Below are 13,086 nucleotides of genomic sequence, written 5' to 3'. Positions count from 1 at the left end.
AGAAATGTTCAAAGGAAGGTGAGAATAAAGCAAACTGGCATTACAGCATTTCCTCCTCTTGTGAAATACCTATTATTCAGCAGTTTTACACGGCCTTTCATCCTTTTCTACCTCTCACCCCCACGGACAGGAACATGTGCAAATACCAGCATGAGTCCAAGGAGAGAGTTATTAGAGATATTAGTATTCACATGTTCATAATAAAACTTTATATTTGTATAACATCTTGCAGTTTTCAGAGCACTTTAATCTGTATTATCTCTCTGATCACCACAAATAGATAAGGCAGGATTATTTTTAAACCCCATGTATAATGAGGAAACAAATTAAGGAAAATGACTTACTAAAGGTCAATCAAAGAGTAGCCCAAGTTGAACTTGTGCTAACTTACTTTTAATCTAGTAATCCAATGTTCACAGAGTCTGAAGGCAGTAAATCCAGAAGTTGCTTTTTCAGATTAAATATTTGTTTGTTCATTCAACAAATTCAAAGTTCACTCTCCACCACGTGTCCCAAAGAGGAAAACTCAGCTCCCTTCTGTTATCAAATTCTACCATCCTCCCCTCATAGACGGCTACGTCTCTTCAGTTCAAATCTTGGCCTAGAGATTTCTACCATTTCCTCCACGTCCCTCCTCCCCCACAGGTAAGGTACACCAACAAGCTCCTGTAAGGGACCCTAACACAGTCCTGACTCACCAGTCCCAGCTGACAGGGCCAGCACTGGACAAATGATCCAACCTGTTCCAATGGGGTGCTCTCTCCCAGAAATTAGGATTTGAGACCTAGAGTCTGAATCACACGTACGTGTTACTGAGAGGCAGAAATTAAAGTTTTACTGAAAATACCTGTTTTCCCAAAGGAGAGTAGAATAGACATATAGAAAATAGCAGAAGTAAGAGATTATTCAACCCCAAAGAAGAAAAAGTAGAGACAAGCTACCAGTATTTTCCCTATTCTGTGAAGAACAATGCAAAACAGAATTTCATGTGATTCTTCTGCTTCTTCACCAAAATACTACTTCTATATTACTACCACTACTGCTTCTACTACTAACCCATCACCCCCATCACCACCACCACCATCATCACACCCCCACCATCACCATCACCATCCTTTCCTGAAGCCACGCTCTATGAGTTTCTATACCCAGCAGTCCAACAATTTCTGCTGGCCCTGCTCTTACAGACTCGTCTCCCTTTGTCCAGTGTAAATACCTTCACCAAAAATCTCTAGCCACTCCAGTTCAATCTACGAGTAGAATATTGTCAGTACTTTGTTGGCTTCGACAACCACTTGCAATTGTATGCCCTTCAAATCTTCACAAGATGCCGCTGAATTATTTGGCCTCCCCATACAAGTGTCTTTTTCAGTTCAGGATACATGTAACCTAGGGCTCTGTGGTGGTCCACTGACAGGTAAACACCTTGGAAAACTGACTGTAGTCAAAAGGCCTTGGAGAATTTCCCTGCTGGTCCAGTGGTTAAGAATCCATCTGCCAATGCAAGGGACACGGGCTTAATTCCTGGTTGGGGAAGAGTCCACATGCCTCAGGGCAACAAAGCCCATGTGCCCAACTACTGAGCCTGCTCTCTAGAGCCCCCAGGCTGCAACTCCGAGCCCACGTGCTGCAACTACTGAAGCCTGTGAACTCTAGAACCTGTGCCCTGCAATAACAGAAGCCACCACAATGAGACGTCTTCAGGCCACAACTATGGAGTAGCCCCTGCTCATCGCAACCAGAGAAAGCCTGCACCCAGCAACGAAGACCCAGCACAGCCAAAAATAAAATAAATAAAATGTTGTAAAAGGTCCTTGGAGAAGAATTAGCAATTTGAATCAATATTTTGGAATTATGAAAAATATGGCCGTATAAAGTAATGGCATGCATGAATTTTTTTCGACCCTGAACACTAAGCTTACAGAAATTTTCCTCTGTGATGAGGCCCTGGTAAATCTGCTTCCCCCCCCAGGTCCCCACCCCAGGAGAAACTGTGAAAAGAATGCCGGAGGGAATGTCTTCAAGGCACCGACAATGTCTCAGCCACGCTCAGGCTCTGGCTGTCCCTGGTACCCTCTTGCCTGGCTCCTCCTCTCTCCCACAAACTCCCTCTCTGTTCCCCTCTCTGGAAATCACCAGGTCGCACCATCACCCCCCATCTCTGCTGGACAGTGAACCCTCACAGTGTCTGCTTGAACACTGCTGCTCCATGGTCTCTTCCTGTTTCCAGGAAGCAGAAGCAGAACAGGACGGATGGTCAGCCAAGGTCTCATAGTTCTATCAGCATTTACTTAAAACCTCCTCTTGTATCATTCATGTTAATGGACAAGACAAAGCTCAAGGATGGGTCTGAGCACCTTCTAGAGGAACCCTACCTTGAGGTCCCTGCTGGGGAAAGTGACCTAAGTAAGACCCTAATCACAGCGTTCTGTGCTGGCCCCTGTGCTGCTTGAACCTGGGCTGGGCACGAACCTAAGAAAGCCAGTCCTCCAGCTGACTGGCATCTCCAGACTCCGCCTGCTGTGTGAGCACCAGACCACTCAGGTTCTTGTTCTGAATGGAACACACAGAGAATCTCTAGCAGGATCAGTCAGTAGCAGGAGCAAAGTTGAAAGATCGAGAAACAGAAATAAGAGCTGAGTGAGACCATCTTTAAATTCGTCTCCCAGGCTACCTCTCTGCCCTCCTCCCTGTCAGCTCAAAGCGGACAGAACATGCTTTGAATCAGGGGTCCCTAACCCCCAGGTCATGGATCAGTGGCCCCCTATGAACTGGGCTGCCCAGCAGGAGGTGAGCGGCAGGGGGACGGGCAAAGCTTCATCTTTGTGTCCAGCTGCTCCCCATCCTTCTCATTACCGCCTGAGCTCCGCCTCGTGCCAGATCAATGGCAGCATTGGAGTCTCAAAGAAGCACAGTGAACATAATGCACTTGAATCATCCAGAAACTGTCCCCGCCTCACCCCATCCGTGGAAAAACCGTCTTCCACGAAGTCAGTCCCTGGTGCCAAAAATATTAGGAACCTCTGCTTTAAATGCAGGGAGCAGAGGCTCCGTTTCATTTCCTCTCTTGCTTCCTGTTTTCTGCCTCTTCATAAGTGAACCTAGACAGGGGGTTAGACAAGCCCTTCCCTCAGTCCACTTCCTGGCTTCACGTGCTCAGATGCGCAAATGGACTCAGAGCCCTTCTCACAATGAGTCACTGCGTTCGGCTTCCGGTCACAGAGGCCCAAGCATCATGACTTAAAGACAGAAAGTGATGACCTTTCTCACTTTCTCTGCTCCCTGTGGATTTCAAGAACTTATAAAACTGCAGGGCTGAGATTCTCTTGGCTTTTCCCTCCTGGCTGGCGCTCCAACCATAACATCCAAGTTCAGGCCCAGACAGAGGAAAAGGAAACAAGAGCTTTCTAGGGGATTTCCCCACCCAATGTCTTCTTCCTGTATTTCACTGGACACTCTAACTTGAACGAAAGATGGAAAATGTAGTTTATTTTTAGTTAATACTGACACGCCTGATAATACATCGGCAATGAAAAGGAAAGAACTAATGGTATGCAGGCAGTTAGCAACAACTACCACTATTGACTCAATGGACATGAATTTGAGCAAACCCTGGGAGATAGTGAAGGACGGGGAGCCTGGTGTGCTGCAATCCATAGGGTCGCAAAGAGTCGGACAGAACTTAGTGACTGAACAATAACCGCTATTGAACAGAATGGTAAGTTAGATGCATGGACTCTGCCTAGGTCTATTGCATGCTCCAAACCAACTAGTATCAGAGCTCTTTCTTGGGAGCTCTTAGACACAGGTCTAGCTTTAATAAAGTAATGCACCTTATACCCAATTTCCCTGTTGCCCTCTCATGTAATAGGAGTGATTGCCAGAGCTGGACACAGCAATTCCCAGGACTTCTGGCTGAGTCCCATCTAAAGAGGCAGCATCCTAAGTCCTCACTTAGTAATTTAGTTACCTTGGCCCAGCTACTTAACTAATCTTTCTGAAACTCCACTTTGTCACCAGTAAAATGGAAGTATCACCACACTCTTCACAATTCAGCCTACTACAGAGTGATACATGATGAAGTCTTAAGATTTCAATTCTGTAACATACGAGGTCACAGGGTTGCAAGAGTAAATCAATGGCTGGGGTGAGCTTGCACAAAGTGAAAGGAAGTGAAGTGAAAGTCACTCAGTTGTGTCCAACTGTTTGTGACCCCGTGGACTATACAGTCCATGGAATTCTCCAGGCCAGAATAGTGGAGTGGGGATCCTTTCCCTTCTCCAGGGGATCTTCCCAACCCATGTCTCCCATATTGCAGGCGGATTCTTTACCAGCGCTCAGCTGGGAAGCAAGGGAAGCCCAAGAACAATGGAGTGGGTAGTCTATCCCTTCTCCAGCGGATCTTCCCGATCCAGGAATCGAACCAGGTTCTCCAGCGTTGCAAACGGGTTCTTTACCAACTGAGCTATCCCAAGGAGGCCAGGAGCTCCAGACCTCACAGTGGTCTGGTGCCACCTAGTGGCAGCTGTTGAGTAATGATAGGAAGATTCTGGATCCCAAGCTGGCTTGAACTTGGAGAAACGACAGTGATGTGGTTCAATTATTGACTCATCCTCAGGCACCATGCTTCCTGAGAGCCAGTTACCTGGTCTTCCCCACTGGTCTCAAACAATGCTCCATAACTGCCTACCCTCAGGGTAAGAAACTTGCCAGTCCCCAGGTGGGAATGGGGCAGGTGCCAAATGAGAAGCCATCCATGGATCACTTTATAATGTACACAAAAGAGAAGGGAACCAGTCCTGGTCAGGAGCCCAGGCCCTCCAGTCTCACGTCCTGCTACAAGGCATCCGCTGGCCCCCTCTCACTCAGAGCACAGGCCTCCTTCCTCCCAGGGCCCTTTCTGGTGGCCATATCCTCCTTCATCACCATGGCCTTGGCTGAGAACACCCGCACCCCAGCCATCTGCTTCCTGTCAGTGGTCTGTCCCACCAACGTTACATTGCTTCTTTCAGTTAACCCTGTTATCTCAAGTCATTTAGCTGTGCTTTCCTCTCTAAATTAAAATGCTCTTTCTCCCAGAGGGGTATGCTCATGTAAACCACCATTTGCTCACAGTCCCTGTTGCCTTTGGCTCACTTGCCCCAGATATCATGGTACTTACTCCTCTGTCACGTCTCCCCTGTCACCCCTTTGCTTTGCATCTAGATAATCAATTATGTGAGGGAGGAAAAGTTTGAAGGGACTGAGGACTCTCAGCTCAGTGATGTTCAAACAGGAAGCTCACTTTGTTCTCAAAAATGTACATACTTTCTTGCAACAGCCAAGATATAGAAGCAACCTAAGTGCACATCACACATGAGAGGATAAAGAAGATGTGGTATATACACAAATACAACTCGGCCACGAAAAAGAATGAAATTTTGTCATATGCAACAATACAGATGGACCTGGAGGGTATTTCACTTAGCAAAAATAAGTCAGAGAAAAACAAATGCTGTATGTTTTCACTTCCGTTCCGTTTGGTCGCTCAGTCGTGTCCGACTCTTTGCGACCCCGTGGACTGTAACCTACCAGGCTTCTCCGTCCATGGGATTCTCCAGGCAAGAATACTGGAGTGGGTTACTGTTTCCTTCTCCAGGGGATCTTCCCGACCCAGGGATCGAACCCGGGTCTCCTGCATTGGAGGCAGACGCTTTAACCTCTGAGCCACCACGGAAGCCCGAAATTTGTATTTGATAAGAACATGTAAGTTTTACTCTCTAAGCAGATTTTATTTATACAACTCAGTGTTACATATGATATGTTACACATCAGATTCTCAGACTTTATTCACCTTCTAGCTTTAAGTTGGGGGCTTCCCAGGTTGCTGCAAAGTCGCTTCAGTCGTGTCCGACTCTGTGTGACCCCATAGATGGAAGCCCACCAGGCTCCCCCGTCCCTGGGATTCTCCAGGCAAGAACACTGGAGTGGGTTGCCATTTCCTTCTCCAAGCCTTAAGTTGGGGGCTTCCCAGGTAGCACTATGGTAAAGAACCTGCCTGCCAATGCAGGGGACGTAAGAGATGAGGATGAGTTGGATCCCTGGGTCTGAAAGGTCCCCTGGAGGAGGGCACAGCAACCCACTCCAGTATTCTTGCCTGGAGAATCCCAGGAGGAACGTGGTGGGCTATGGTCCATGGGGTCACGAAGACTCGGGCACAACTGGAGTGACACAGCGTGCACACACGCCTGCATTAGCTTTACGCTTGTACCTTTTCACCAGCCTCTCCTTATTTCTCCCAACCCCTGGAAATCACTTTTTTACTCCATTTCTATTAGTTTAACTCTTTTTCTCATATACAGTATAAGTGATACCATGCACTATTTGTCCTTCTCTGCCTGGCTTATTTCACTTAGCACAGTGTCCTCAAGGTCCATTCATGTTGTCCCACATCACAGGATTTCCCTTTCTCATGCCTGAGTAAGATTCCATTGCATCCATTCACAGACACTTGGGTTGCTGCCATATCTTGGCTCTTGTGAATAATGCCGCAATGAACATGGGAATGTGGATATATCTTTGATATCCTCTTTCATTTCCTTTGGATATATACCCAAAAGAGGAATTGCTGGATCCTATGATGGCTTGGGCTTCCCTGGTGGCTCAGAGGTTAAAGTGTCTGCCTCCAATGCGGGAGACCCGGGTTCGATCCCTGGGTCGGGAAGATCCCCTGGAGAAGGAAATGGTAACCCACTCCAGTATTCTTGCCTGGAGAATCCCATGGACAGAGAAGCCTGGTAGGCTACAGTCCGCGGGGTCGCAAAGAGTCGGACACAACTAAGCGACGGAACGGAACGGAATGATGGCTCTATAACTAGCACCGATTGACTGGACTTCATGGGCCAAGCATTAGTCACTCAGTCATGTCTGACTTGTTGTGACCCCATGGACTGTAGCCCACCACACTCGTCTGTCCATGGGATTCTCCAGGCAAGAATACTGGAGTGGGTTGCCACTAAGCACAATCTCAGTCATGTTCCATGCATCAATTTAGGTAACCCCTCTGAGATAGGTGTTATTTTGATTGTCATCTCTTTTCATATGAGATGAATGAAGAGGGTTCAGTCATTTGCCAAGTTTGCACAAAGGATGAAGCAGAGCTGGGCCTTAACCTGAAAGAGCTTGGCTCCAGAGCCCACACTGTCAACACGAGCACCCTTCAGATAAGGACATCTGAGAAGGGAAGGAGGTCCTGATTATATACCCAGGACTGCTAGGTCACTGTGAAAACTCAGCTGATATGATGAGGAAGATGGGGGCCCTAAAGGTTTGAATAGAGCAATGACATGATCTTAGTTACACGCTAACAGCATCACGATCGCTGCTTTGTAGAAAGTGTGGTGTGGAAGTAGGGGTGGGAAGCAGAGAGAGCAGTTGCAAGACTTCTGCAATGTTCCAGGCCAGATATGCCCCCGTCCCCCTCCCTTCATAGTAAGATGCTGCCTTGTTCATGTTAATGCTCCTCATGCCAAGCATGGTGCCTGGCATGGTGATGGCTGAATGAAGTCTTTGGCGACAGCAGTCATACTAGTTATACAGCAGAGGAACCACGCATGCCCTTGTCCATATTAAAAACATAGTCTGTGATCAGAGTCACCCTCAGGGGTGATGGAAGGCATGCAAATGGAAAGAGGCACCGTTTTAAACCTCAGTTCACAGAGAATATATGCTTTGCCTGCTGTCAGTTTACTGAAAACCCATAAACAAATTCTACTCTCTTCTCCACTCATGGGTGCCCAGATGGACATGCAAAACTGGGCTTGGGAAGTCAACAGCCTATCTTGTTTGCATCCCTGATGTCATGCCGTGGCCCTCTAAGAAGGCTGTTGTTACAGAATACCTGGGTTTATTCAAAGCTTCTGCATCAACCAAGAGACAGAACCATCATTCATCTGCTCTGACGATGAGCATTTGTGTGTATCCAAGGGATATTCTAGGGCTTCCCTGGTGGCTCAGAGGTTAACGTGTCTGCCTCCAATGTGGGAGACCTGGGTTCGATCCCTGGGTTGGGAAGATCCCCTGGAGAAGGAAATGGTAACCCACTCCAGTATTCTTGCCTGGAGAATCCCATGGATGGAGAAGCCTGGTAGGCTACAGTCCACGGGGTCGCAAAGAGTCAGACATGACTGAGCGACCGAACAGAACAGAAGGGATATTCTAAAGAAGTACTGTCCCTCTAAGTTTACTGCCTGAACTTTTGATGCACTTACCTTGGGATAACTCTGGACCAAGAGCTGATGCCTTGAAAAGGAAGGTCCTGACTTAGCACACAAACTTTCTCTCCTGGGCGGTACATGAGTCTTAGATTAGCCAAGGCAGAAGAGGCATCGTGGGGACTCTGACTCACATCGGCCTCTGAAGTCAAGAATGCATTTCTGTTCTTTTCAGTCCTGGAGTTTGCAGTAGGGATCCTGGTCAATGCCTTAATTTTCTTGGTGAATTTCCGGGACCTGGTGAGGAGGCAGCCACTGAGCTACTGTGATCGTGTCCTGTTGAGTCTCAGCCTCACCCAGCTTGTCCTGCACCGGCTGCTCCTTCTAAAGGCCGTCCAGCTTACTCATTTCCAGCAGATGAAAGACCCGCTGAGCTTCAGCTACCAGACCATCACTGTACTCTGGATGATCATCAGCCGAGCCGGCCTCTGGCTTGCCACGTGCCTTAGTCTCCTCTACTGCTCCAAGACTGTCCGTTTCTCCCACGCCTTCCTGCTCCGTGCGGCAAGCTGGGTCTCCAGAAAGATCCCCCAGATGCTTCTGGGTGCTGTCGTTCTCTCGTGTGTCTGCACTCTTCTCTGTTTATGGGACTTATTTAGTGGATCTCGTTTCTCAGCTGTAATGAGGCTACTCACGAATAACAGTACTGAACTCAATTTGAACATTGCAAAACTCCGTTTCTTTCATTTCTTCCTCTTCCGCAGCCTGGCGTCCATCCCTTCTTTCTTGCTTTTCCTGGTCTCCTCTGGGGAGGAGGAGACCAGAACACCATGTGCTGGTGTTCTCCCTGGGGAGGCACATGAGGATGATGAGGGCCAAAGCCAGAGGCGCTCGGGACCCCAGCCTGGAGGCGCACGCCCGGGCGCTCCGGTCTCTCGTCTCCTTTCTCTGCCCGTATGTGCTGTCACTCCGCGCGGCCTTATTCTCCATGCCGTTGCTGACGCCGTGGCGCAACAAGGTCGGGGTGATGGTCTGCGTAGGGATAATGGCAGCCTGTCCCTCTGGACATGGGGTCATCCTGATCTCAGGGAATGCTAAGCTGAGGAGCGCTGTGGACTCCATTCTGCTTTGGGCTCAGAGCAGCTTCAACGTAAGGGTGGGCCACAAGGCAGATCCCAGGATGCCAGATCTGTGTTGAGAGCGGACACGAAACGGGCCCTGTGTGGCTATGCCTCTGATTGTTCATAAAGCCTTCAGAAACCCACTCCAATTTCTTCTATAAAATATAACTCCAAGTCTCTCTACATCAATGGGCCCATCCACAGTAGAATAAAACAATGAAAGCTCTACACATGGCGTAGGCAAGTAGAATGGCATTGATTGCCTAGGTTTCTCTTGACAGAAAGTGGTGTTAGTCGCTCAGTCATGACCAACCGTTTGCAATCCCATGGACTGTAGCCTGCCAGGCTCCACTGTCCGTGGAGTTCTCCAGGCAAGAACACTAGAGCGGGTATTCCCTTCTCCAGGGGATCTTCCTGACCCAGGGGTAAAACCCAGGTCTTCTGCATTGCAGGCAGCTTCTTTACCATTTGAACCACCAGGAAAACCTTTAAAAATGAACAAAATAGAGAAGCAAAGTACTCAGTGTAAATGTTCTGCATACTATAGCTTGCTAGTGCTTGGTATGACCCATGCCATGAGAAATCACCTCTTATGAAATGATATCTAAATTCCAAGGGAGCATGGTTGGCTTTTCACATGCTGGCTGTTTCTTAAAATAGATCCAAGTATAATATTTGAACATTTTCACTACCTTGGCAATGATATTATCCTCCTCAAACTCCACAATTTTCATGGAAACATAAAATATGAAAAGACAAACACAGAAGAAGTGATGTCATCACTTCAGTTTCAAGAGGCACTACGTCAAAGCTCCTACAGGACCCAGAGGATGGGTCATTTTGTCTGAAAGTGCACTGATTCAGAAATGTATATTCAACCCACTTTATACTGAGAGATAAAAAGGAAGATACTTGCTCAGTGGGGTGCCCTGGATGCAAAGCCTGTCTGTGCCTTCTGGCTCTATTCCCACTTGAGGTCAGTACCAAGCACTGGTCAGTCTAGTTGGGGAACCTGCCAAAATAGTCTTGCTGAAAAGCATGTTTGTGGAGACCAGCATTCTCTGTCTGCCTGCACAGAAGCCTAGCCAGGAAGTCTTTCCTCAAATCAGATCCTAAATGGCTCAGTAGAGAGACAGGTATACCAGGCATAGATCTTTACAGGCTTCAAAGCATAGTCCAGCCCTTCTCTAAATGTTCGATAGAATCTGCCTGTGAAGCCATCTGGTCTTGGACTATCCCACTACTGGCCTACACCCTGAGAAAATCATAATTCAAAAGATACGTGTACCCCAGTGTTCACTGCAGCACTATTCACAATAGCCAAGGCATGGAAACAACCTAAATGTCCAACAACAGATAAACAGATAAAGAAGATGTGGCACAGGTATACAATGGGCTCTTACTCAGTCATGAAAAGGAAGGAGATTGGGTCATTCACAGAGATGTGGGTGGACCTAGAGTCTGACGTACAGAGTAAAGTAAGTCAGAAAGAGAAAAACAAATACCAAATATTAACACAGATATATGGAATCTAGAAAATAGTACAGAGGCAACTATTTCCAGGGCAGGAATAGAGACACAGATGTAAAGAATAAACATGTGAACACAGTTTGGGAAGGAGAGGAAGGGACAAACTGGGAGAGTAGGACTGACTTATATACACTACCATGTGTAAAATAGATAACCAAAGTTATCCTGTGTGTGAAAGTCACTCAGTTGTGTCCAACTCTTTGTGATCCCATGGACTATACAGTCCATGGTATTCTCCAGGCCAGAATACTGGTGTGGGTAGCCTTTCCCTTCTCCAGGGGATCTTCCCAACCCAGAGATCAAACCCAGGTCTCCTGCATTGCAGGCAGATTCTTTAGCAGCTGAGCCACAAGGGAAGCTCTAGGTTTCCCTCAAAGACAGTGGTCCCCACTCTTGGCTGCACATTAGGGGAGCTTTCAGAATCTCACTGGCTAGGCCACACACTAGGCTGATTAAATCAGATCTCTGGAGATAGAACCCAGGCAACATTTTTTTAAGGACCCTGGGGTTACCAGGGTACAACCAATGTTGAGATCCCCTGTTTCTGTGGCTTTTATTATTGAGCAGGACGATGTGATCCTCCAACTGAACTGTACTGTGACCTTTTAATTCCACCTTCCCCTGGAGGACTTGAAGGACTATGAAAGAGAACGATAAAGGACATCCTTTCTTATTTTTCTTCCTCTTGTTTTGCCTAAACTCTCTCTGGACAGGTCTCCATTACATCTTACTGCTCTCCACAGCTTTTTTAGCATTATATTTTGACATAATCTTAAAGTTGCAAGAATTTCCATATACCCTTTCTCCAGATGTACTCATTTCTTTCATTTGTCCCATTTCTCTCTCCTCTCCTCCCCACAATTCCAATCCAAAAATATAAGGTTCACTTTAGTCTTACTCTTCTATATATTCATAATGCCTTTAACCATGAGAAATACCTTCCATTTATGTTCAATATATTTTCCCATTTGCGTACATGTAGCATACAGAAAAAGTGGTTTCAGAATTTCTATCCTATAACACTGCAGAAGCAAAATAACAAGAGTTCAGTAACTATTGGCAGAATTTTTTCATTTTTACGCAAAATTTATACCCAGCAATATGCACAGGTATTAAATGTAAAACTTGGTGAGGCTTGATAAATATGTATATACTTATATGTATATATATTCATGTAACCAATACATCAAATATAATATATAATATTTCCATCAGCACAGAAAGTTACAGTATTCCTCTTCCAATAAATCTCCACCCACCATGGGCAACCACTGTACTAATTTCTTCACAGTTTATTTCTTTCCATGGATGAGTTTTGTCTGTTCTTATATGGAATCGGGTGGTTTGGACTCTTGTTTTGCTACTTTCACTCCACATAATACCTTTGAGATTCATCCTTAATAGTATGTGAGTCATAAATTGTTTATCTACTTTTCATGATCACTTGCATTGTTTACACTGTGGAACTGTTATGAATAAACATTCTTGAATCCACCTTTTGGTGACCGTAGTTTTCATTTCTCTTAGATAAATTCCTAGGAGTGGAATTACTGTGTCATAAAGTTGATGCGCATTTTTCTTTAAAAGACACTGCTAAAGAGTTTTCCAGAGTGAATCTAGCATTTCAATTTCCCATCAAAAGTGCAGGAGACTTGTTCTACATTTTCACCAAAATTTGGTATTGTCAGTCTTTTTTAATTTGGGCCATTCTAGTGGAGGTGAATGGAGAAGGCAATGGCAACTCACTCCAGTACTCTTGCCTGGAAAATCCCATGGATGAAGGAGCCTGGTGGGCTACAGTCCTTGGGGTCGCTTAGAGTCGGACACAACTGAGCAGCTTCACTTTCACTTTTCACTTTCATGCCTTGGAGAAGGAAATGGCAACCCACTCCAGTGTTCTTGCCTGGAGAATCCCAGGGAAGGGGGAGCCTGGTAGGCTGCTGTCTATGGGGTTGCACAGAGTCGGACACAACTGAAGCGACTTAGCAGCAGTGGTAGTAGCAGTGGAGGTGAATGGCATCTCATTGTGGTTTTAATTTGGGTTTCCCTGACAACTAGTATTTCTTTTCTCTGTCTGGCTTATTTAACAAATGCAAAAAGGCAAAATGGTTGTCTGAGGAGGCCTTAAAAATAGCTGAGAAAAGAAGAGAAGCTAAAGGCAAAGGAGAGAAGGAAAGATATACCCATTTGAATGCAGAGTTCCAAATACAGCAAGGAGAGATAAGAAAGCCTTCCTAAGTGAT

The 13,086-nt window shown here is 46.3% G+C and overlaps 1 protein-coding gene across 1 annotated transcript; it reads left to right on the top strand.

Moving 5' to 3' along the window:
* Positions 1–2,748: 2,748 nt before the first annotated feature.
* TAS2R38 (taste 2 receptor member 38) lies at positions 2,749–9,390 on the top strand. The gene is given in 4 exon segments (XM_088831904.1): positions 2,749–2,990; positions 4,870–4,978; positions 8,385–9,023; positions 9,025–9,390. Coding segments are annotated over 4 exon segments (1,356 nt in total).
* Positions 9,391–13,086: the final 3,696 nt, after the last annotated feature.

The sequence above is a fragment of the Moschus berezovskii genome, chromosome 3 (genome assembly GCF_049115385.1).
Source record: "Moschus berezovskii isolate FMDL1 chromosome 3, NW_MosBer_1.0, whole genome shotgun sequence".
Classification (NCBI taxonomy): domain Eukaryota; kingdom Metazoa; phylum Chordata; class Mammalia; order Artiodactyla; family Moschidae; genus Moschus; species Moschus berezovskii.
The sequence above is the reverse complement of the archived record's forward strand: the minus strand, read 5'-3'. Positions and strand labels throughout refer to the sequence as shown.